The sequence below is a fragment of the Stegodyphus dumicola genome, chromosome 4, assembly GCF_044657685.1.
Source record: "Stegodyphus dumicola isolate Sdum_Otavi_A_Nest chromosome 4, ASM4465768v1".
NCBI classification, from domain to species: Eukaryota; Metazoa; Arthropoda; class Arachnida; order Araneae; family Eresidae; genus Stegodyphus; species Stegodyphus dumicola.
This window is the reverse complement of record NC_140771.1, coordinates 240,212,978-240,230,418: the sequence shown is the minus strand read 5'-3', so window position 1 is coordinate 240,230,418 and position 17,441 is coordinate 240,212,978. Positions and strand designations below refer to the sequence as shown.

At 31.8% G+C, this 17,441-nt stretch overlaps 1 protein-coding gene across 5 annotated transcripts in view; it reads left to right on the top strand.

Moving 5' to 3' along the window:
- LOC118190793 (sucrase-isomaltase, intestinal-like) overlaps positions 1-17,441 on the top strand; it is a 178,086-nt gene that overhangs the window by 130,237 nt on the left and 30,408 nt on the right. For all 5 annotated transcript variants that reach the window (XM_085816124.1, XM_085816125.1, XM_085816127.1 and 2 more), the window contains 5 exons: positions 6,082-6,318; positions 7,259-7,372; positions 7,935-8,019; positions 8,112-8,238; positions 8,800-8,971. In XM_085816124.1, coding sequence (XP_085672250.1) covers positions 6,082-6,318; positions 7,259-7,372; positions 7,935-8,019; positions 8,112-8,238; positions 8,800-8,971 — 735 coding nt within the window. The remainder of the gene's footprint in view (positions 1-6,081; positions 6,319-7,258; positions 7,373-7,934; positions 8,020-8,111; positions 8,239-8,799; positions 8,972-17,441) is intronic.

Sequence of the window (17,441 nt, the reverse complement as noted above, 5' to 3'; positions counted from 1 at the left end):
GATGAGAGGTACTCATGTCGTCTCCACGATGAGAATCTGAAGACTTTACAGCAGATTGATGTTTTTGAGGATCACTTGGATGACATGAACCTGACAAATCATCATCTTGGATTTCTAGGGGAAACACTCGTTGTATCGGACGTACTAAATTGTTAGTTTGCGTTCTTAATCTAACTGTTCTCACTTTACCGTCCTTTCCTGGAATCAGTTCCGTAACCCTGGCTAAAGGCCAATTCAATCTCTTTTTGATATCATCTCCTATCAACACAACGTCATTCACTCGAATATTTGGAAAGTGTGAATTTTGCTGTCGTTTCTGAATAAGTAGTCCTAAATATTCCTTTCGAAAACGTACACGGAGATCTTCCATTAATTTTGCACGAAATCTGATTCTTTTCCTGAGATGATTGGTGTCTACTGTATCTATATCAGTTACATCTAAATTGGATCTGTCGGTCAGAAACATGGCAGGTGTAAGTGGAACTAAGTCTTCTGTATCTTCGGATACATACGTCAGGGGTCGCGAATTTACTACCCTTTCACATTCGCACATAACTGTTTCCAGTTCTTCATAGGTAAGAACAGCTCTGCCCAATGTTCTCCTAAGAAGTTCTTTGACTACTCGAACAAGTCTTTCCCACCATCCGCCCCACCAGGCAGCAGTGGGGAGAATGAATTTCCATTCGATCTTCTGTATTTCTGTTTGTCGAGTTATTTTACTCCAATCAATTTCTAAAAAATTATTATAAGCTCCCCTAAAGTTTGTACCGTTGTCTGTATAAACCACTCTAGGTCTTCCTCTTCTAGCAACAAAACGTCTAAATGATAACAGAAAAGCATCAGTGGAAAGCGACGTTATTAACTCTAAATGAATTGCTCTATAAAGAGCACACGTGTAGAGAACCATCCATACTTTGTCCCCACGTTTTACAAATAGGGGACCTGCTAAGTCAATACCAACTACTTCGAAAGCTGCAGCATTTTCCACTCTATCAGCAGGTAAGGAAACTGGTTCAGTAATGAGAGATTTAATTTTGTATTGTCGACATTTAATACAGTCCTTCAGAACACTACGTATCGCTCTTCTTCCTCTTGTAATCCAGTACTTTTCACGCAATATGCTTAGTAATATCTGGGTTCCAGCATGACAGTTTTCTCGGTGAAAATATTCAATCAGTCTTTGAGTAAAGATACATTTATCAGGAAGAAGAATAGGTGAAATGAAGAAAGGCTTATCTATGCGTTCAGTAATTCGAGTTTTAACTCTGATAATTCGGTTCACATCTTTGAAAACACACAAGTTCCAAAAAGAGGTTTCATTAGGAAAAAATTGAGCTTGCACATTACGAATAAGCAGAATTTCAGCATTTTCAATCTCCTGCGTTAGAAGTTCTCCTCCCCCCCGTCTAGTATCATGATGCGATCTTACATTACTGATAAATCTCAATATCCATGCAACCATTCTAACTATCGAATGGAAATTTGAGAATTTAATGGTATACCACGGGACTCTCTCTTCCGACAAATTAATATTACATAACCTAACCTTTCTCCTTTCAAGTGTTCGGGTGTTTCCGTTATCAATATTTCGGTGTCAGGCCAGTTGTCTCTTGCTTGCAACAACCATGCCAGGCCTTTCCACCAGCAGGATTCTAACAATTTCTTAGGGGAACACCCTCGCGAAATCAGATCAGCTGGATTCATTTTCCCTGGCACATGTCGCCATTCATTATTAGGAAACAGATTATTTATTTCCTTTACTCTGTTCGAGACAAAAACTGTCCAATCACCACGTTCTTTTAACCAGTATAAAGCTACCCTAGAGTCGCTCCAAAATATTGTAAAACAATATTAAAGATTAAAACAAGATTAAAAATCTCATGGGCATTTAAAGCCTGCTTCACTGAATATGCCAACCTGGCACCAATGCAGCAAGCCATTAACTTTAACCTAGGGATTGTTACTTTCTTCAAAGGTGCAACTCTGGTTTTTGATCTAACAAAGTAAATTTTTACCCCTTGAGAGGTTCTCGTTCTAAAAAAAATACAGGTGGCATATGCCTCTTTGCACGCATCTACGAAAACATGCATCTCAGTGGAATCATTTATTTCAACATAATGTGAGATTTCGATATCTCTTAATGCATCTATTTCTCTAAACCATCTTTTAAAAGACATTTGAATACTATCTGGTAAAGGAGTATCCCACTTTAGATTTAAATTCCACGTTTCCTGCAGTAAAAGCTTAGGTGGTAAGATTGCAGGACTCAACAGACCTATTGGATCATATATTTTGTGAACTGTAGCTAAAATGATTCTCTTAGTAAAATTCTGATCTTCACTTACAAGATTAAAGTTTAAATTACACTTAAGAGTGTCCTTATCAAGATCCCATAAAATTCCCAATACTTTCGTGACACCAGTACTATTAGAAACATACTTACATTTTACATTACTCTCCCAGTTTCTTAAATTAAAGCAACCCCGTGACAAAATATCTTTTGCATTTACAATAAAATCTTTCTGCTCCTCAATATTTGCAACACCACAAACACAATTATCTACGTAAAAAGAATGTTTCAGTTTTTGTGCTATAGCATCAAATTCAGATGGTACATTATCTAATAAATGTGTAATTGAAGCTGCTAATAAAAATGGACTCGACTTTAACCCAAATACTACTCTGCGATGTTGGTAAACAATCTGTTCACTCTCGGACGGATAAAAAAACCGCAAGAAATCTCTATGTTGAGGGGCTATACTTAGCATCAGAAATGCTTTCTCAATATCTGAAGATAATCCTATTGGATGAATTCGAAACCTATCAAGTATCTCTGGAATTATTTCTAGTAAATTCGGACCCTTATACAAAAGGTCATTCAAAGAGCATTTACCACTTTCTCGGGCTGACGCGTCAAAGACAGGTCTGATTTTTGTAGTGGTACTGTCCTTAATTACTGGCCGATGAGGTAAAAAATGTCCCGTCTCAGCATTATCAGTTACCTTTTCAATTATATTCAATTTTTCCCATTCCCGGAAAATCGTAGTATATTCTTCTAAAAATGTTTTATCTTGTGCTCGCTGGCACATTCTTTTATGCCGCTTCCAAGTTAAATCTTTATTTGTCGGCAAATCGGCCACATCAGATTTAAAAGGTAAACAAAGTTCATATCTACCGTCTGAAAGAATTTTCACATTATTTTTAAACTCTTCAAAAACTCTAGAATGTTCTAAATTCTTTCTATTATTTTCAATGGGATCTGAAATACCTATGGATTCTAAAGACCACAAATCTTTTATCGAATAATTACTAACATACAACGAAATTGCATTCAAAACAGTATCGTCATTGCTATCTCCAAATGACTCATGCTTCCCAGTTAACACATGTCCCAAACAAGTGTCAATCAAAAATAACCCTGACTCCAACCGAACAGATTTATTAGTAAATAAAGCACCCACAATATCCGCTCCCAAAAGCAGATCAATCTCATGATCAGAAGAACCCAAATCAGACAAACTGACGCCTCTATCTTTCAGTTCATTAATAATTTTACTATCGTTCACTTTTGGCACTGTGCCACAAATTTTGCTCTCGGAAAGTGCTTCGATTTGAAAGGAGAAAGTTTCATCTAATGCCGAAATCAACAAATTATAAACATCGTGAATCTGCGTTCGCGTTTCTCTTCCACCGAATAACGAATGCTTCAATTTAATTTGCCTTAATGGTTTTAAATTTAAATTCTCTACTAATTTTTTACTGACAAACGAATGCTGAGAACCTGTATCCAGTAATGTGCGTACTTTAAGCTCAACATTCTTAAATTTAATTTTAACTATTAGAGTCATTAAATAAACATTTTCTATTTTACAGTTATTAGTTAATGTACTGGTTTCAGTTACGTCCCTTTTAGACTTTTCATTTGCGCTTTTTTCTTGGCGATCGGGACACATTAAAGAATGGTGATGTTTATTACAGTACATGCAAGAATTTTTTACTCGACATGTTTTATAGGTGTGTCCAAATCTGAAACATCCAAAACAGGCCCCTCTTTTAATTAATATATTTTTCTTAGCTTCTAATGTCATATTTCTAGCAGAAAAACATTCTTTAGTTGGGTGCCGTTTTTCACAAAAGAGACAGTTAAAATTGTGCTTACCTGGGCTCTCAGAATTTGATGTACTTACTAACGCAGCTGCGGTGGCGAAATCTAAATTTTTATTTAGTGTATCCTTTTTCTTAGAAATATGATTAGAACCAAACCCAGTGCGGGCTAACACGACCATCTATTCTCCTTTCACTTCTTGTTTCAGAAAATTCATCAAATTTTCAAGGCGTCGGTTATCAGGCTGAGGTGCTTCTTTTAAATTTCTGTTTCTCTCCCAAGCAATTAATACTTCTTCGGGCAGGCAGGATTCAACTAAAGGCGTTAAGAAATCACCATACTTCTCTTGCGTTCTTCCAAGACTTTCTAAAGCTCTAATCTTGGTTTCTAAATCATCGTAGAGAGTGGGAAGATCCGTCTTCACACGTCCACTGCTTGCATTACGCATAACCATGCTTAGAAGATCTCTGACGTATATTTGCACAAGTAAGTCTTCTCTTCCAAACCTCTCTCGAAGCTGGGCGATTGCTTTCGGATAATTCGAGGCCATTGCCGGAAAGCTCTCCACTACCCGTGCGGCTTTGGACTGAGGAACAACTGCTTGCAGGAGGTACTGGAATTTATTTTCATCTGGAATCGTCGGATCTTCATGGATCTTCGAAAACTGGCTCCAAAATGTCAAAATTTCTTTTGCTTCGCCGTTGAATTTCTTTAGTTCGATCTTCGGCAGTTTAAATTTGCGCTTCTCTGGTAATTCAGTAGGTAAAGGATTCTTCGACAGCTTTTCGATTTGAGAACACAGTTCAAAATATTTATCTCTATAAGGCTCAGACGAAATAAAATCTTCTTCATATAGCTTTTCAGCTTCTTTAGATTGTAGAATTAGTGACGTTACTTCCTTTTGGCAAATTTCAAGTCGATTAAACTTGTCTCTAAGCTGTTGTTCCAGAATCGAAAGTAGCTTCAAATCAGGAATATCTGATTTCAGTTCTGCATGAATTTTGTTTGCACATGTGATAAAGGAAGTTCTTAGACATTCTTACATTAGAAGATTCTTAGACATTAGAAGTTCTTAGGCTAGAATGGAGCTGTGTAAGCTCCATTTTCAATTTATTTTAGCTGCTATCGCGCCCCACGTCTTGGCGCCACAATGATATGTTACGTAAGGCGTTAAGTTCGAACAATGGCTAGCTCAGAAGGGATTCCTAAGTCATCTGCCCGATGAATTAACAGCTATCTTGTCATAAATGGAGCACTTCATTTAAACTTAAGCAAAAAGATTTATTTACATATAAAGACAAGTTAAAAGAATAAAAAATATTTATCTAGCTACAATATCTATCTAGCCACATCATGCAAACATCGTTCTTAGCTAACTAAACCGGAACTGTTCGTTTTCCTCTGGCGTCCCATGACGTCAGTCTCTATCTGGCTTTTGATTCGTTGGCTTAGTGATGCCATTCCCAACAACTTGTTAGAAAGTTTGGCCATTCCTAAGGTGGTTGTGCTAATAAATATAAATGTCTTTATAAAAGCTTTGCATTACTTGATATACACTTCTTGTACTTACTAGCTAGTCCATATTTTCGTTGTACATGTATGATTTGTGTATATTCCTCATGAGAATACAACTGCAACTTTACTTGCTGTTAAGTGAAAAGAGACCTGAATGATTTTAATTCAGATATAAATGTATTCAAATGTGCTGCTTTATGTTAAAATTGCATATTTATGTCTGCATAGGTAATTTCAACTTTGGATAACATGTACTTATTTTTAGAAATGAACTAAATTTTCAGTTGATTCTTATAACTTACACATTGATTATAAATGAAGAAATTTCTTAGTTCTTAGTATATCCTGTAATTTAAAGCTGTGAAAATCTTTCAAACAGTTTATTGTGCAGTCATTTGTAGTATGTTCACATAGTGACATTTTTTGTTGTATTTATAATTCATTGAAGTCTTTCTTTATAGGAAACTCTCATTTTAGAGCATGAAAGTATATCCAAAATCCTATCAAAAAATGAAAAGTTTTCAAGTTTTTCAAACTTTGCTACTAGAATGGAAAATAATGAGCAGAAATTTATAATGAGCTTAGATCCAAATATTCCAAAAGATGCAACACCTAGTCGTGATTCGTTGTATGGTGTAGGAATGCAACATGATGTTTTTATCACAGATAAATGGGGATTAAATCCTATTGAAGGTCGAGTAAGTATTATATATTGCATTAAGAATATCATTCTTTGTATTTTTATTAGAAATACATTTCTCTGGTGTAGTGCTTTCAAATGTTACATAATTTACAAATTGATTTTAATGTTACAGTTTGATTTTGAATTCTTGAGATTACAGAATTTAAGTAATAAAACAATTTCATCACATAATACTATCCATATTTTTATTTGAGAAGCTCATATGATAGGATTATAAAGGGAACCTACTAAATTCAGTTATGTATTATAGTATACATTTATAGCTAACCAAGTGTAAATTTCTGTATGTGTACCTAATACTTTAAAAAAGAAAAATGGTAAACGGCTGAATCTGAAGTAGGGCAGGAGAAGTCTTATGAAAGTTTTCTTGAGATTTTGAATATAAATTTCAATTTAAAATTGTAAAGTAGGGGTCACAAATTGTGAAATGCTTGCTAATGCATTGCATTTGTAATAAGTTTTAGATTAAACATCTGTTTTATAAATATTCATTATGAAATTCAATGCTTTTATTTTTCTTCCCTTCCAACATATATGTATGAAAAAATTCTACTGCTCATTTTGTATTAACAATCTTCAAAGAAGGATAAACAGCATTAGAAATGTACTGACATAATATATGCTTATAGGGTTAAAAAATACTTATTACATGCAACATTTCTTACCAAATATGAATAAGACTAGCAGTTAATTTTGATAAGTTGTTTTTGTTTTAAGTTTTTTAAAGTGTTTACAAAACTTATGTATGTATTTTTGTTCATTATAATAAAATTTTATTGTTAATTAATTATTACTTTTAATTTACAATGAAATTAACAAGAAATAAGTTTAGTTCACAATTATAATTTTATAGCGTGCTTTTTGTATGTGATAAAATTAATTTCTTTAAAATTTTTAATAAAACATTTAAATTGGTTTCTTTTACATTTATACAGCAAAATGGGAAAATTACAGTATATCCAGATTTCGGAAGAACATCAGCAATCACGTGGTGGACTAATGTGATAAAAAGAATATCTTCTACTATGCATATTGATGGCTTGTGGCTAGTAAGTTAGATTCTTTTGTTACATGAAATGAAACGCTTAATTCAAAATACTTATATTTAAAAATACATCAAAAAGAAATTTTCAAAGTACTATTTCTGATATGTTTATGTAGTTGTAATAATTAATTCAGTTTAATTATATAACCACATAGGCTCAAAAAAAAAAAAAAAAAAAAAAAAAAAAAAAAAAAACTGAGACCAAAAAAAGGGGGGGGGGAAGAAGCAGAAGCGATTTCTTCAAATTATCAAGGAAAATAAAAAATGAAAATAATTTGTTAATGTAGTGAATGTAGGAGAATAACAATCTGCAATCTTTTGCTGAGACTGATATTTGAGAGAAAAGTTCAGTATTATGTAGTTGCATGATATGAATAATTTTTTAAATGAGTTAAAAAGCTATTCCAGCAAATGATATGCATTTTTCTAGTGTTAGAATTAGTTTGGTATTTGAAACATTTTGCAAGGAAATTTTGTGTTTTGTGACATTAGCTATTTATTTTTTCTTAATTTATGTTCATGTCTTATAAGAGGCTAAGTAGTTTTCATGATCAGTATTTTCCCAGGTTAATAACGAACCATCTAGTGAGATTGATGGCTCTTTGAATGGTTGCTTAGATGATGATTTAAACAGGCCACCTTACATTCCTAGTGAGTTCTAATTATCTTTAAATACATTTTGATCTTATATTTTAACATTAAAAATCCAAGCAAAATTTAGTTTACCTTTTCAATTTACGCAGAATCACTTGGAAACATATATCAGAAAACATTATGCATGAATGCACTGTCTCATTGGAGAGAGGATATCATTACACATTATGATAGTCATAATTTTTATGGGCATTCAATGGTTATGGCAACTGAAGAGTAAGTCATTTCTATATGAAATATATTTCATAATGTAGAATTTTAATAAATTTTACACTGAATTAGAACTTTCATTGCTGCAGTAGTTACATCAATGTTGCATGAGCCTAATAATTTAGTTTCTGTTTAAATTGCATTTGCTATGTAATATTTAGTTTTTTGTAGCTTAGATATTATATGATTAAAAATAATAACTTAGTTATTTTTTACAAACCTGCTTGATTCTGAAGATGAAATACTGTTCTAGTAAATGTTTACTACAATAAATGTTAAGACACAATAACACGCCGAATAAATACTAATTCAGAAGTCAAGTCAAACAACAAAAATCAGCGTTATATCTACAAAATTTTCACAGGACTAGTTTCGATGGTTTTACCGAACCACCATCTTCAGCTATGAAAAACATTTTCATTTGCGGTTTTGAAGCTGAAGATGGTGGTTCGGAAAAGCCATCGAAACTAGTCCTGTGAAAATTTTGTAGATATAACGCTGATTTTTGTTGTTTGACTTTGAATTACAATAAATGTGTTGTAATATGTTTTTTTATTCTCATTTTAGAGCACTAAATATCATTTATCCAAATAAAAGGAAGCTAATTGTAACAGATTCAACTTTTGTTGGAAGTGGACAATATGCTGGTCATTGGATCAGAGGACTTGGTTATGGCTGGGAAGCCTTGCATGCATCTATACCTATCATGTTGGAACTAGGGCTTTATGGTGTGGCCTTTGTAAGTTTTTTTTTTTACTCTTTTGAAATGTTAAAAGATAAAACATAAAAGTAAAATCAGTAAAATTTTAAATAAAATATTGCTTATAAGTCTGTAAAATTCCATTTCTAATATACTTGAAAATATGGGTAACTGTTGCTTAGATTAAGCTAAAGTTTTCATTTTGTGTTCTACTGTAGGTTTGAATATCAATATATACGGTTAAAAATTAAATAAAATGTTTTAGACTGATGTGCTAAAACAGTGTTTAAATTAATATAAGTAGGTATTTTTGCAGATAACGCATCAACTTCATAAAGTAGAATTAGAATGTTTCAACTGCAACTCATTTCAGCTTCAGCTGATGATGCAGTCTCATTTTACTTATGTTTAAATGTGAATTTAGTATTTCAAGATAACACATTTTATTTCATTAACTTATTCTGTTTGTTCTTTTTTTTTATATCTTCAGTATGTTTTTCCATATATTCAAATAAACATTTGTATGTATGTATATATATATAGAGAGAGAAGGAGAGTTTTTTTATCTTTTATATGTATAAATAAAGATGAAAAAACATAAATAAAATTTCTAACTTTAATTGTGAATCGTTTTCTGCATTGCCCCCAAAATAGTATTGTTAATAATAAATCGCTGTAAACCATAACATTCCAAAATTAATGTTCCTCTCACGATTCTAGCATAACATTCATGATGCAGATACTTGCTTAACACCTCAGCCAGTAATAATTTCAAATTTGTAAAAGCTTAAAGTTAACCAATCAAAGTAAAGCTTAACCAAAACTAAATATTCTGAACTGAGCTTTCATCTTGGATTCTTCGCTTTCTTTATTCTATTGAAATTAATTGTTACAAAGATGTGAAATATGACATATGAGATCAAAACCAGGTATGCATACTGTAACTGTTGCACTGTATAAGAATATAAAGTTAAGAATGTGCTTCTTGAAAATAAGAAGTGTGAAATCTGTGCAGTTGCTAATATTTTTAATGCACTAAGTTCCATAAGTCTGTAAACCATGTTCTGCACTGCATCATTAACTTCTAAATCATCAGACATGCACACTTATGTATGAGTATATAAGATGCTTATCTAGTATCTAGAATAGTGGTCGCCAAATCATCGATCCCAAGCTATTAGTAGCTAGCACGGACATTTTCGGTAGATCGCATTAACGCTTCGATTGGCTAACCTTGATTCCTCTACCGAGCTGATGCTGACGACAACAACTGCCATTCTCTGCCTGATAGTTGATTGTATGCGCGTGAGGTTGTGCACATTATGTCATTTGTGTGTGTATTAGACATTTGCTAACTTGTATAGTTTGATTTACATATTGGTACCAAGCTGGGTTTGTTTTAACAATCACATATTCAAGCAAAAAGTGAAGAACTTATCATTTTCATTCGGAATGGGAAACCGATTACTTCTTTACCCAGATAAAAGACAAATGTGTGTGTTTACGGTGCTACAAGTGTATCAGTTTGTAAGAAAGTAATGAATTCAGCAAACGCTTCCAAGATTTCAAAACGATTTCAATTGTTTGTCAAATCGCCTTTTATAGAGATTAATGTTGAAGAGTTCTCTACTTGTGAGATGGAGCATTTTGATTTTCAAGAAGACAATGAGGCAGTGGAGTTGGTACTGATTGATTTTCAAGATGACTTATGCGTAAAATCGCTTTCTTCAATCTCTGAAAATATTTGGCCTCTTGTTCCTAAATTAAGATACCCAATTTTGGTCCAGATTTGTCTCAAAGAGAAAGCAGTATTCGGCTCTAGGTATCTGTGTGAGATTTCTTTTTCTAGTATGAAATTTATTAAAAATAAGTACAGAAACAGATTCACTGATAAACATTTGGACAACTGTATTCAAATGGGAGCACTACCTACTCTCCCAACGCTAAAAAAGTTGATGACTAAAAGGAGTTCCCTGCTTCTCAATAAAGTCTGATAAAAAAAATCTGTCATTACACTTTTTATTTATTACTAACTACACATCAATTTCTTTCTTATGTATAATTCACTTTCAGTTTCTTTTTGTTACATACATTTTAATTAAAATTAATATCATATTTACTAGAAATGTAAGTTTATAGGCAATAAACAAATCTAAGTTTTTTTTTTTTTTTTTTAAATTCATAGTTCTTTTGGTTGGTAGCTCACAGTAGGATTTAAAAACTATACGGAAGCTCAGAAGCTGCTTCATAAGTTTAGCGACCACTGATCTAGAATATTATCAAAATAGTATTAAATCTGAATTACTTTGCTGCATAGAAAAGTGTTTCTGCTTCATTTAAAATTGTAACCGGAAAGTCTGAACTGGACTGAATATAAGATTTAATTTTACATCTACTAATGTTCTAATTAATATCTAAAAAGCAATTGTGGGCTATTATAAAGAACTGTATGTGGTTTTTTATTATTAATCAATAAATGAGCCTATACATTTTGCTTTATGTGACCAGTTTATGAGAATAATTGGATAAAACTGAATGAAATATTATTAACTGAATTGTACAGGTTTGTTAAGTATAACTAATCTTAAAGCTTTAAATTTAAACCAAAAATATACATATAATTTAGTAAACAGTAGATATTAAGTGCAAAAGCAGCTATGATAATTTGCCCAGTATTTAGTTGATATTTCTTTTTCCTAAAATTCACATTAACTCATCAAATAATCTAGGTATCCAATAATTTTGAAGTACAAAATCTGTTTATGAATCATAAGAAAAGGATATTTATTCTTTGGTGAATATTATTTCCTATTAATTCTGTAATAGATCTCCTGGATACTTTTTTATTGATGGTTTCATTAACACTGCCTTCAGGAGTAAAAAAAAAAAAAAAAAAAAAAAAGTAACTATGAAAGGGTTTATATCTTAATGTCTCACTTTAGGTTTGTTAAGTGTTTTGATGCTGTTCTTAAGCTTACAATTTACTAGCCTGTTCTTAGCTTCATTAATGCTAACACAACTTTTTTGTCTTTTTATTTATTAAACATCATTTTGTTTTCACTTACACCATATAAAATTCAACAGTAAGATCACAAAATATTTTAAAGTAGCATACATTTAGAATTCCGATAGATTTTTAGTGTTGCCATACATTTTTTATATTCAGTATTTCTTTAAAAATAATACATGAAAATAACATTTGGTGGCAACATCATTTTGTTTGTAAATAATACAATCATTTTATTTAAAAATAATATATGGAAATAACATTTGGTGGCAACATCATTTTATTTGTGTTTTCTAAAATTTAGATATTATTTTATTAAAAATAAAACATGGGATCACATTTAGTGACAATATCCTTTTATTTGGAAACTGATACGGACACAAAAATGATTCAGAAGAAGTGAGGAATGTGACTAATAGCACCAAGAGCTCTTAAGAAAGAAAGAATGATAGGTATCAAATTGTTAGAGGAGGGGCATATGCTAAGATTAAAATAAAAACTCTTGCTTTTAACATATTATTTAAAACATTAGTAGATGTAAAATTAAATCTTATATTTAGTGCAGTTCAGACTTTCCAGTTATAATTTTAAATGAGGCAGAAACACTTTTTTCTGTAGCAAAATAATACAGATTTAATATTTTTTTTACAATAGCATTATTTTAGGAGTGAAATTATCAACTTATAGCAAAAGATATACTAATTAAAATTTTGTGCAAAAGTTCAAAATTAAGTTGCTTTTGAATATGTTACATAGACATTTAGTGATAAGTTTAAATTTAATGGTAAATTCATATGTGTAATGTTAATTTTGCTTTAACACTAGAACCGCAGAGCGGGTCAATTTGACCCAAACTGATGTTTAATTTATCACCACGCAAAAAGTATTGAATGAAAAACAAATTCCTTTCATGATTTTTAATAATTTAAGGTAAACAATAACTTACCGAATTTGAAACTGGGTAACATAAATAAACTTCTGATTATTAACACTGATACCTAGAACCACAAAAAGGGTCAATTTGACCTGTAAGAAATGTTTATGCCTAAATTACGAAAAACAGATGCATTTTTTTGGAAATAAATGTAAAGTTTATCTGCTTCACCTTCTAATTCCTAAAATGGACTGCACCAGGTGGGGGAATAGTATGGTTTTCAGTCAAGGTTCGAAACGTGAACTGCATTCGAATGCAGTGGAAAACTGTAACGAATATTTCGAAAGACTTTTTGAAGTTGCTGTCATTCTATATTTAGTATAAGGATAGATAAGATGTCACGACTTCATTCAGGACTGTTCAACACTCTTCAGACAGCTTTGGAATATTTACAATAATTATCTGAAAATGATTCAGAAGATGATGATAATGATGACAGTTCTTCGAATTTCAGTAGCGATGATGAATATGTGCCTGCTAATGAAGAAAATCGAGTTCAGATGAAGAAAATGAGTGATGATGTCTCTGGTAGTGCCCTAACAATCTCTGGACCTTCTCATCGCAATAATGATGATAATTTATGAGATAAAAAATTCTAAGAAAAGATTCATATACTGAAAAGAAATCAGCAGTAACATTCAAAGTTGGAAATAATGAAGTTGCCAAAGATGGGACAGTTTGGAATGTTGTACAATTAGGAACAAATGATAAAGGAAGAAAATCAAAGCAAAATATTTTGAAGGAAGTTCGGGGCCCAACACCACATGGTAAACACAATATTATAGAAAGCAGTCGGTCAAGTGCCTAGAGACTTTTCATAAATGAAGGAATATTGAAGCATATAAAGAAATATACTGAAGATGTAGCTCATCAACATATTCATGAAAATGAATGGAATATAACTGTAGAAGAAATGGGTGCTTTTATAGCAAGTTTATATGCACATGGTTTCTGTTGTGCAAAAGGACTTGAACTGGAATTTGAATAAATTTGAAATCAAGTTCTGGTTAGCTGCAGATGTTGACTCAAAATATCTAATAAATGGATTCCCGAATCTTGGAGGCCCACCAGCGGCCGAGCGGTAAAGACGGTGAACACTGGTAGTTCGGTCTAAAGTTTGAATCCCGCAAACGGGCTGACTGCATGGGCATTTTCGTGGTTTTCCCCATGTGTAATGTGTATACGAGCCAGTTTCCCTTAGAAAGTATAGTGTGCTTTGCCATAATTAAATAAACCAAACCCGAATCTTGGAAAAGATAACCAGTCCATCCAACATTTCTCTTTCTGAACTGTAGTACTGTGACTATTAAGTCCCTATGAAAACAAAGGTAGAAATGTCATTGCAGATAATTCTTTTACAACACTGAAGCTTGCAGAGTCATTGAAATTCAAAAACACCAGCCTTGTAGGAACTGTAAAACGCTGAAAAAGAGAAATACCGGTCTCTGTAAAACTGTCAAAATCCGCATTGCATGCGACTACAATACTAACACATAAAGACATCAGTCTAACTGCTTATCAAGGGAGAAATAAATAAAAACATTTTGTTTTTATGGGAAAATGATAAAAACTTGCTAACTAGTCTTCATCCAACAGTAGAAATTATTGACAGTCCCAAAAAATTACCCGATACAATTGCTTACTACAATGCAACTAAATTTGGTGTGGGCACGAATGACCGAATTGCAATGAAGTATATTGTCAAATCTACTTCGAGTAGGTGGCCGGGTGCAGGTTTTTACTTCCTTGTACGAAGTAAAAAGGAAGAATTGTAATTGCGAAAAGCTTCAGGCAGCATATTTCAACGAAAATATCCACTTTGACTGCTTTTGAATGCAATTTAACAATGTTTTTGCATGATATCTGTGCGTAAGGACAGAATAAAAGACACCTTTCCTCCAAAAAAATTATAAAACTGCTTTAAAATTAATTCTGAAGAGAATTTTTCGTGGCATCTGTACGAACCTATGTACGTACATGCATACGTACATACGTACGTATCTCGCATAACTCAAAAATGAGTAGCCTCAGAACGTTGAAATTTTGTATATAGGACTGTTATAACATGTAGATGTGCACCTCGTATTTTGGTTGCAATCGGCCGCACCAAATGTATATAAATATATTTATATATATATTCACTCTGTTACCCGGCTCAGTGATCTCAGTATCTTTACTCTTATATGTTTGTAAATTGTACATTTTTTGCTTTAAAAATGATTGAATGATGTTGTTTTTATCTTCCGGTTAAGGTTTTGATGCCTTTCGTAATTCTGGAAGCAATATTTGTACAGTTACCAACAATTTAAAAGCTGTTTAAGTGCGGTTAAGTTTTAAATAACATGGCGGACATATTTGTTTACATTTGAAACAGCAGAATTGTAGATTTGTTGCCAATCTAAAGAGACTAAGCTTCGCAACACAAAAATAATGCCTTCATTTATTATTGCGAATTAAATCATGCTTAATCCTCTCTGGAATTTTTTCGAGGAAATAAGTGTTTAAGATTTACTTTGTAATTTTTAATGCAGATATTTTGAGTTTTTATGTATTTTTGCCTTGTCGCAAAGTGAGAGCTGAGTTAATTGAATGAGAAATACTAAATCGTCTGCGAAAAACTGTTTCTTTTCTGTTTTGTTTGCTTAATTTCTTTCATACATCGTTTTAGCTTTATTATAGTATTTGAATAGAACATGTGGCAACGATAATTCTTCAAATGATATAAATTTTGTGCATTCAGCAGTCGTTATAGTAAACAAATATAGTGAATTTTAAAGAGTGCATTTATTCTATCGTGGTTTATGCGTTGTCGACGAAGTAGATTTAATTCAATCCAATCAATTTAAATGAAATTCAAGAAAAAAGTACGTATAATTTAATATTCCGTACAAGGAAGTCATGTGGTGTACACATCAGATTTTTTTATATTATTTTGGACCTTGTTGTTTTCTATGCCTGGGTTTTATACAAAGCTGTAGCTGGAAAATCTATTAGTAGACGGCAATTTATTCAAGACTTAGTTGAAGAACTGAGAGAAAAGTTTGTTGTCTTCCGACAAAAAAGGTGATATAAGAGTATAGCAACCACTAAAAACGACAGAAAACCACAAGTTAGGTGTAAACCAGTCCGATGCCACGGTTCAAAATGTGAAAATAAAACCCAAGATATTTGTTTGAAATCAAAAGCACTCATTAATGATAAATGTACAAAATGTATTACTAAATTTTGTGCAAAATATGTACAAGAAATTGGATTTTTAAAAATCTGTAAAACTAATAAGTAGTAACTGGTAAATTTTTTACTTTTTATCTAAAATTATGTCTAAACTTATTTAAATGATATACTCTGTTTTTCCATCAAAATTAGAAAAATTATGTTTTATTTTGTTAAAAGACATGTTATTATACTTAAATAATACTGAATGCATTTAATAAAATTTAAAATATATGATTTTCTAAAAATTTAGGTAATTTCTATTGATTTATGTAAAATATGTAATGTAAATTCTGAGAAATATTGATTGTTACATAAAAATAAAATGTTTTAATTAACTAAAGTGATCACTTGTGCATATTTTTAGGCGTTTTCTGTCTACTGTGGTTCTAGTGTTAAATCAGAATAATTAGATACTGCAGTTTAATATTTTTATTCAAGTACAATCCAGTGAACCCTTTATGATGACCTTGTCTCCAAGATGACCACCAATTAAAGTGACCAATATGTAACAATCATTTAATAATAATTGTATTTATGTATTGCTCATAATGATCATTACTACTGAATATCATCTCTTTAAAATAATCATCTCCACAGAAGGCTTAAAGAAACTGAAAAAGTTTCGTTTTTAACAATCTCCCAGAAGGATTTGTTAAGGTTTTTTATGCTCTCGCTGAGCTCACAGTCTACCAGTCTGCTGTTACTCTACTAACCTCCCCCGCTTTTTCGTCTTTTTAGCTTTATTATTAAATATAATTTTCTTCTCACTTATGCCATATACAATTGAACAGCAAAATTACAAAATTTTTAAAAGCAGCATAATAGTATATATTTAATAGTATATACGCAGCATAATAGTATATATATTCTGAAAAAGCGAGCGTGATGCAGTTTTTCCGGACTCACCTCAGTTCATCATTCCAGTGTTCAGTTTTCTTAGTAAGATGGCTTTACGGAACTTTTTTTTTTTTTTTTTTTTTTTGTCTTTTTATTATTAGAATTTTGTGTGTTTACTTTATTTATTAAATATCGCGTTCATGGAGCTTCCGCCACATAAAATTCCACTTCAATAGCAAAATCATAAAATATTTAAAAACAGACAGTCTTGTGCACTGAAGATAAAATGTTTTTTTCTGTATAGTTTTGCCACTGCTCGCTTTGAAATTGTTGAATTTGTTAATCAAAAATTCATTAAAGTTTCATAAAATATGAAATATGAAATAAAACAAATTCGAAATTCAAAATTTGGTCTTCCAGGTGCCCATGTTCAGTTGGAGGACTGCGTTATTCAAAATTTGATGGCTCAAGGTACCATCGTTTTTCACATTGTGAGAAACATTTGTACATTTATG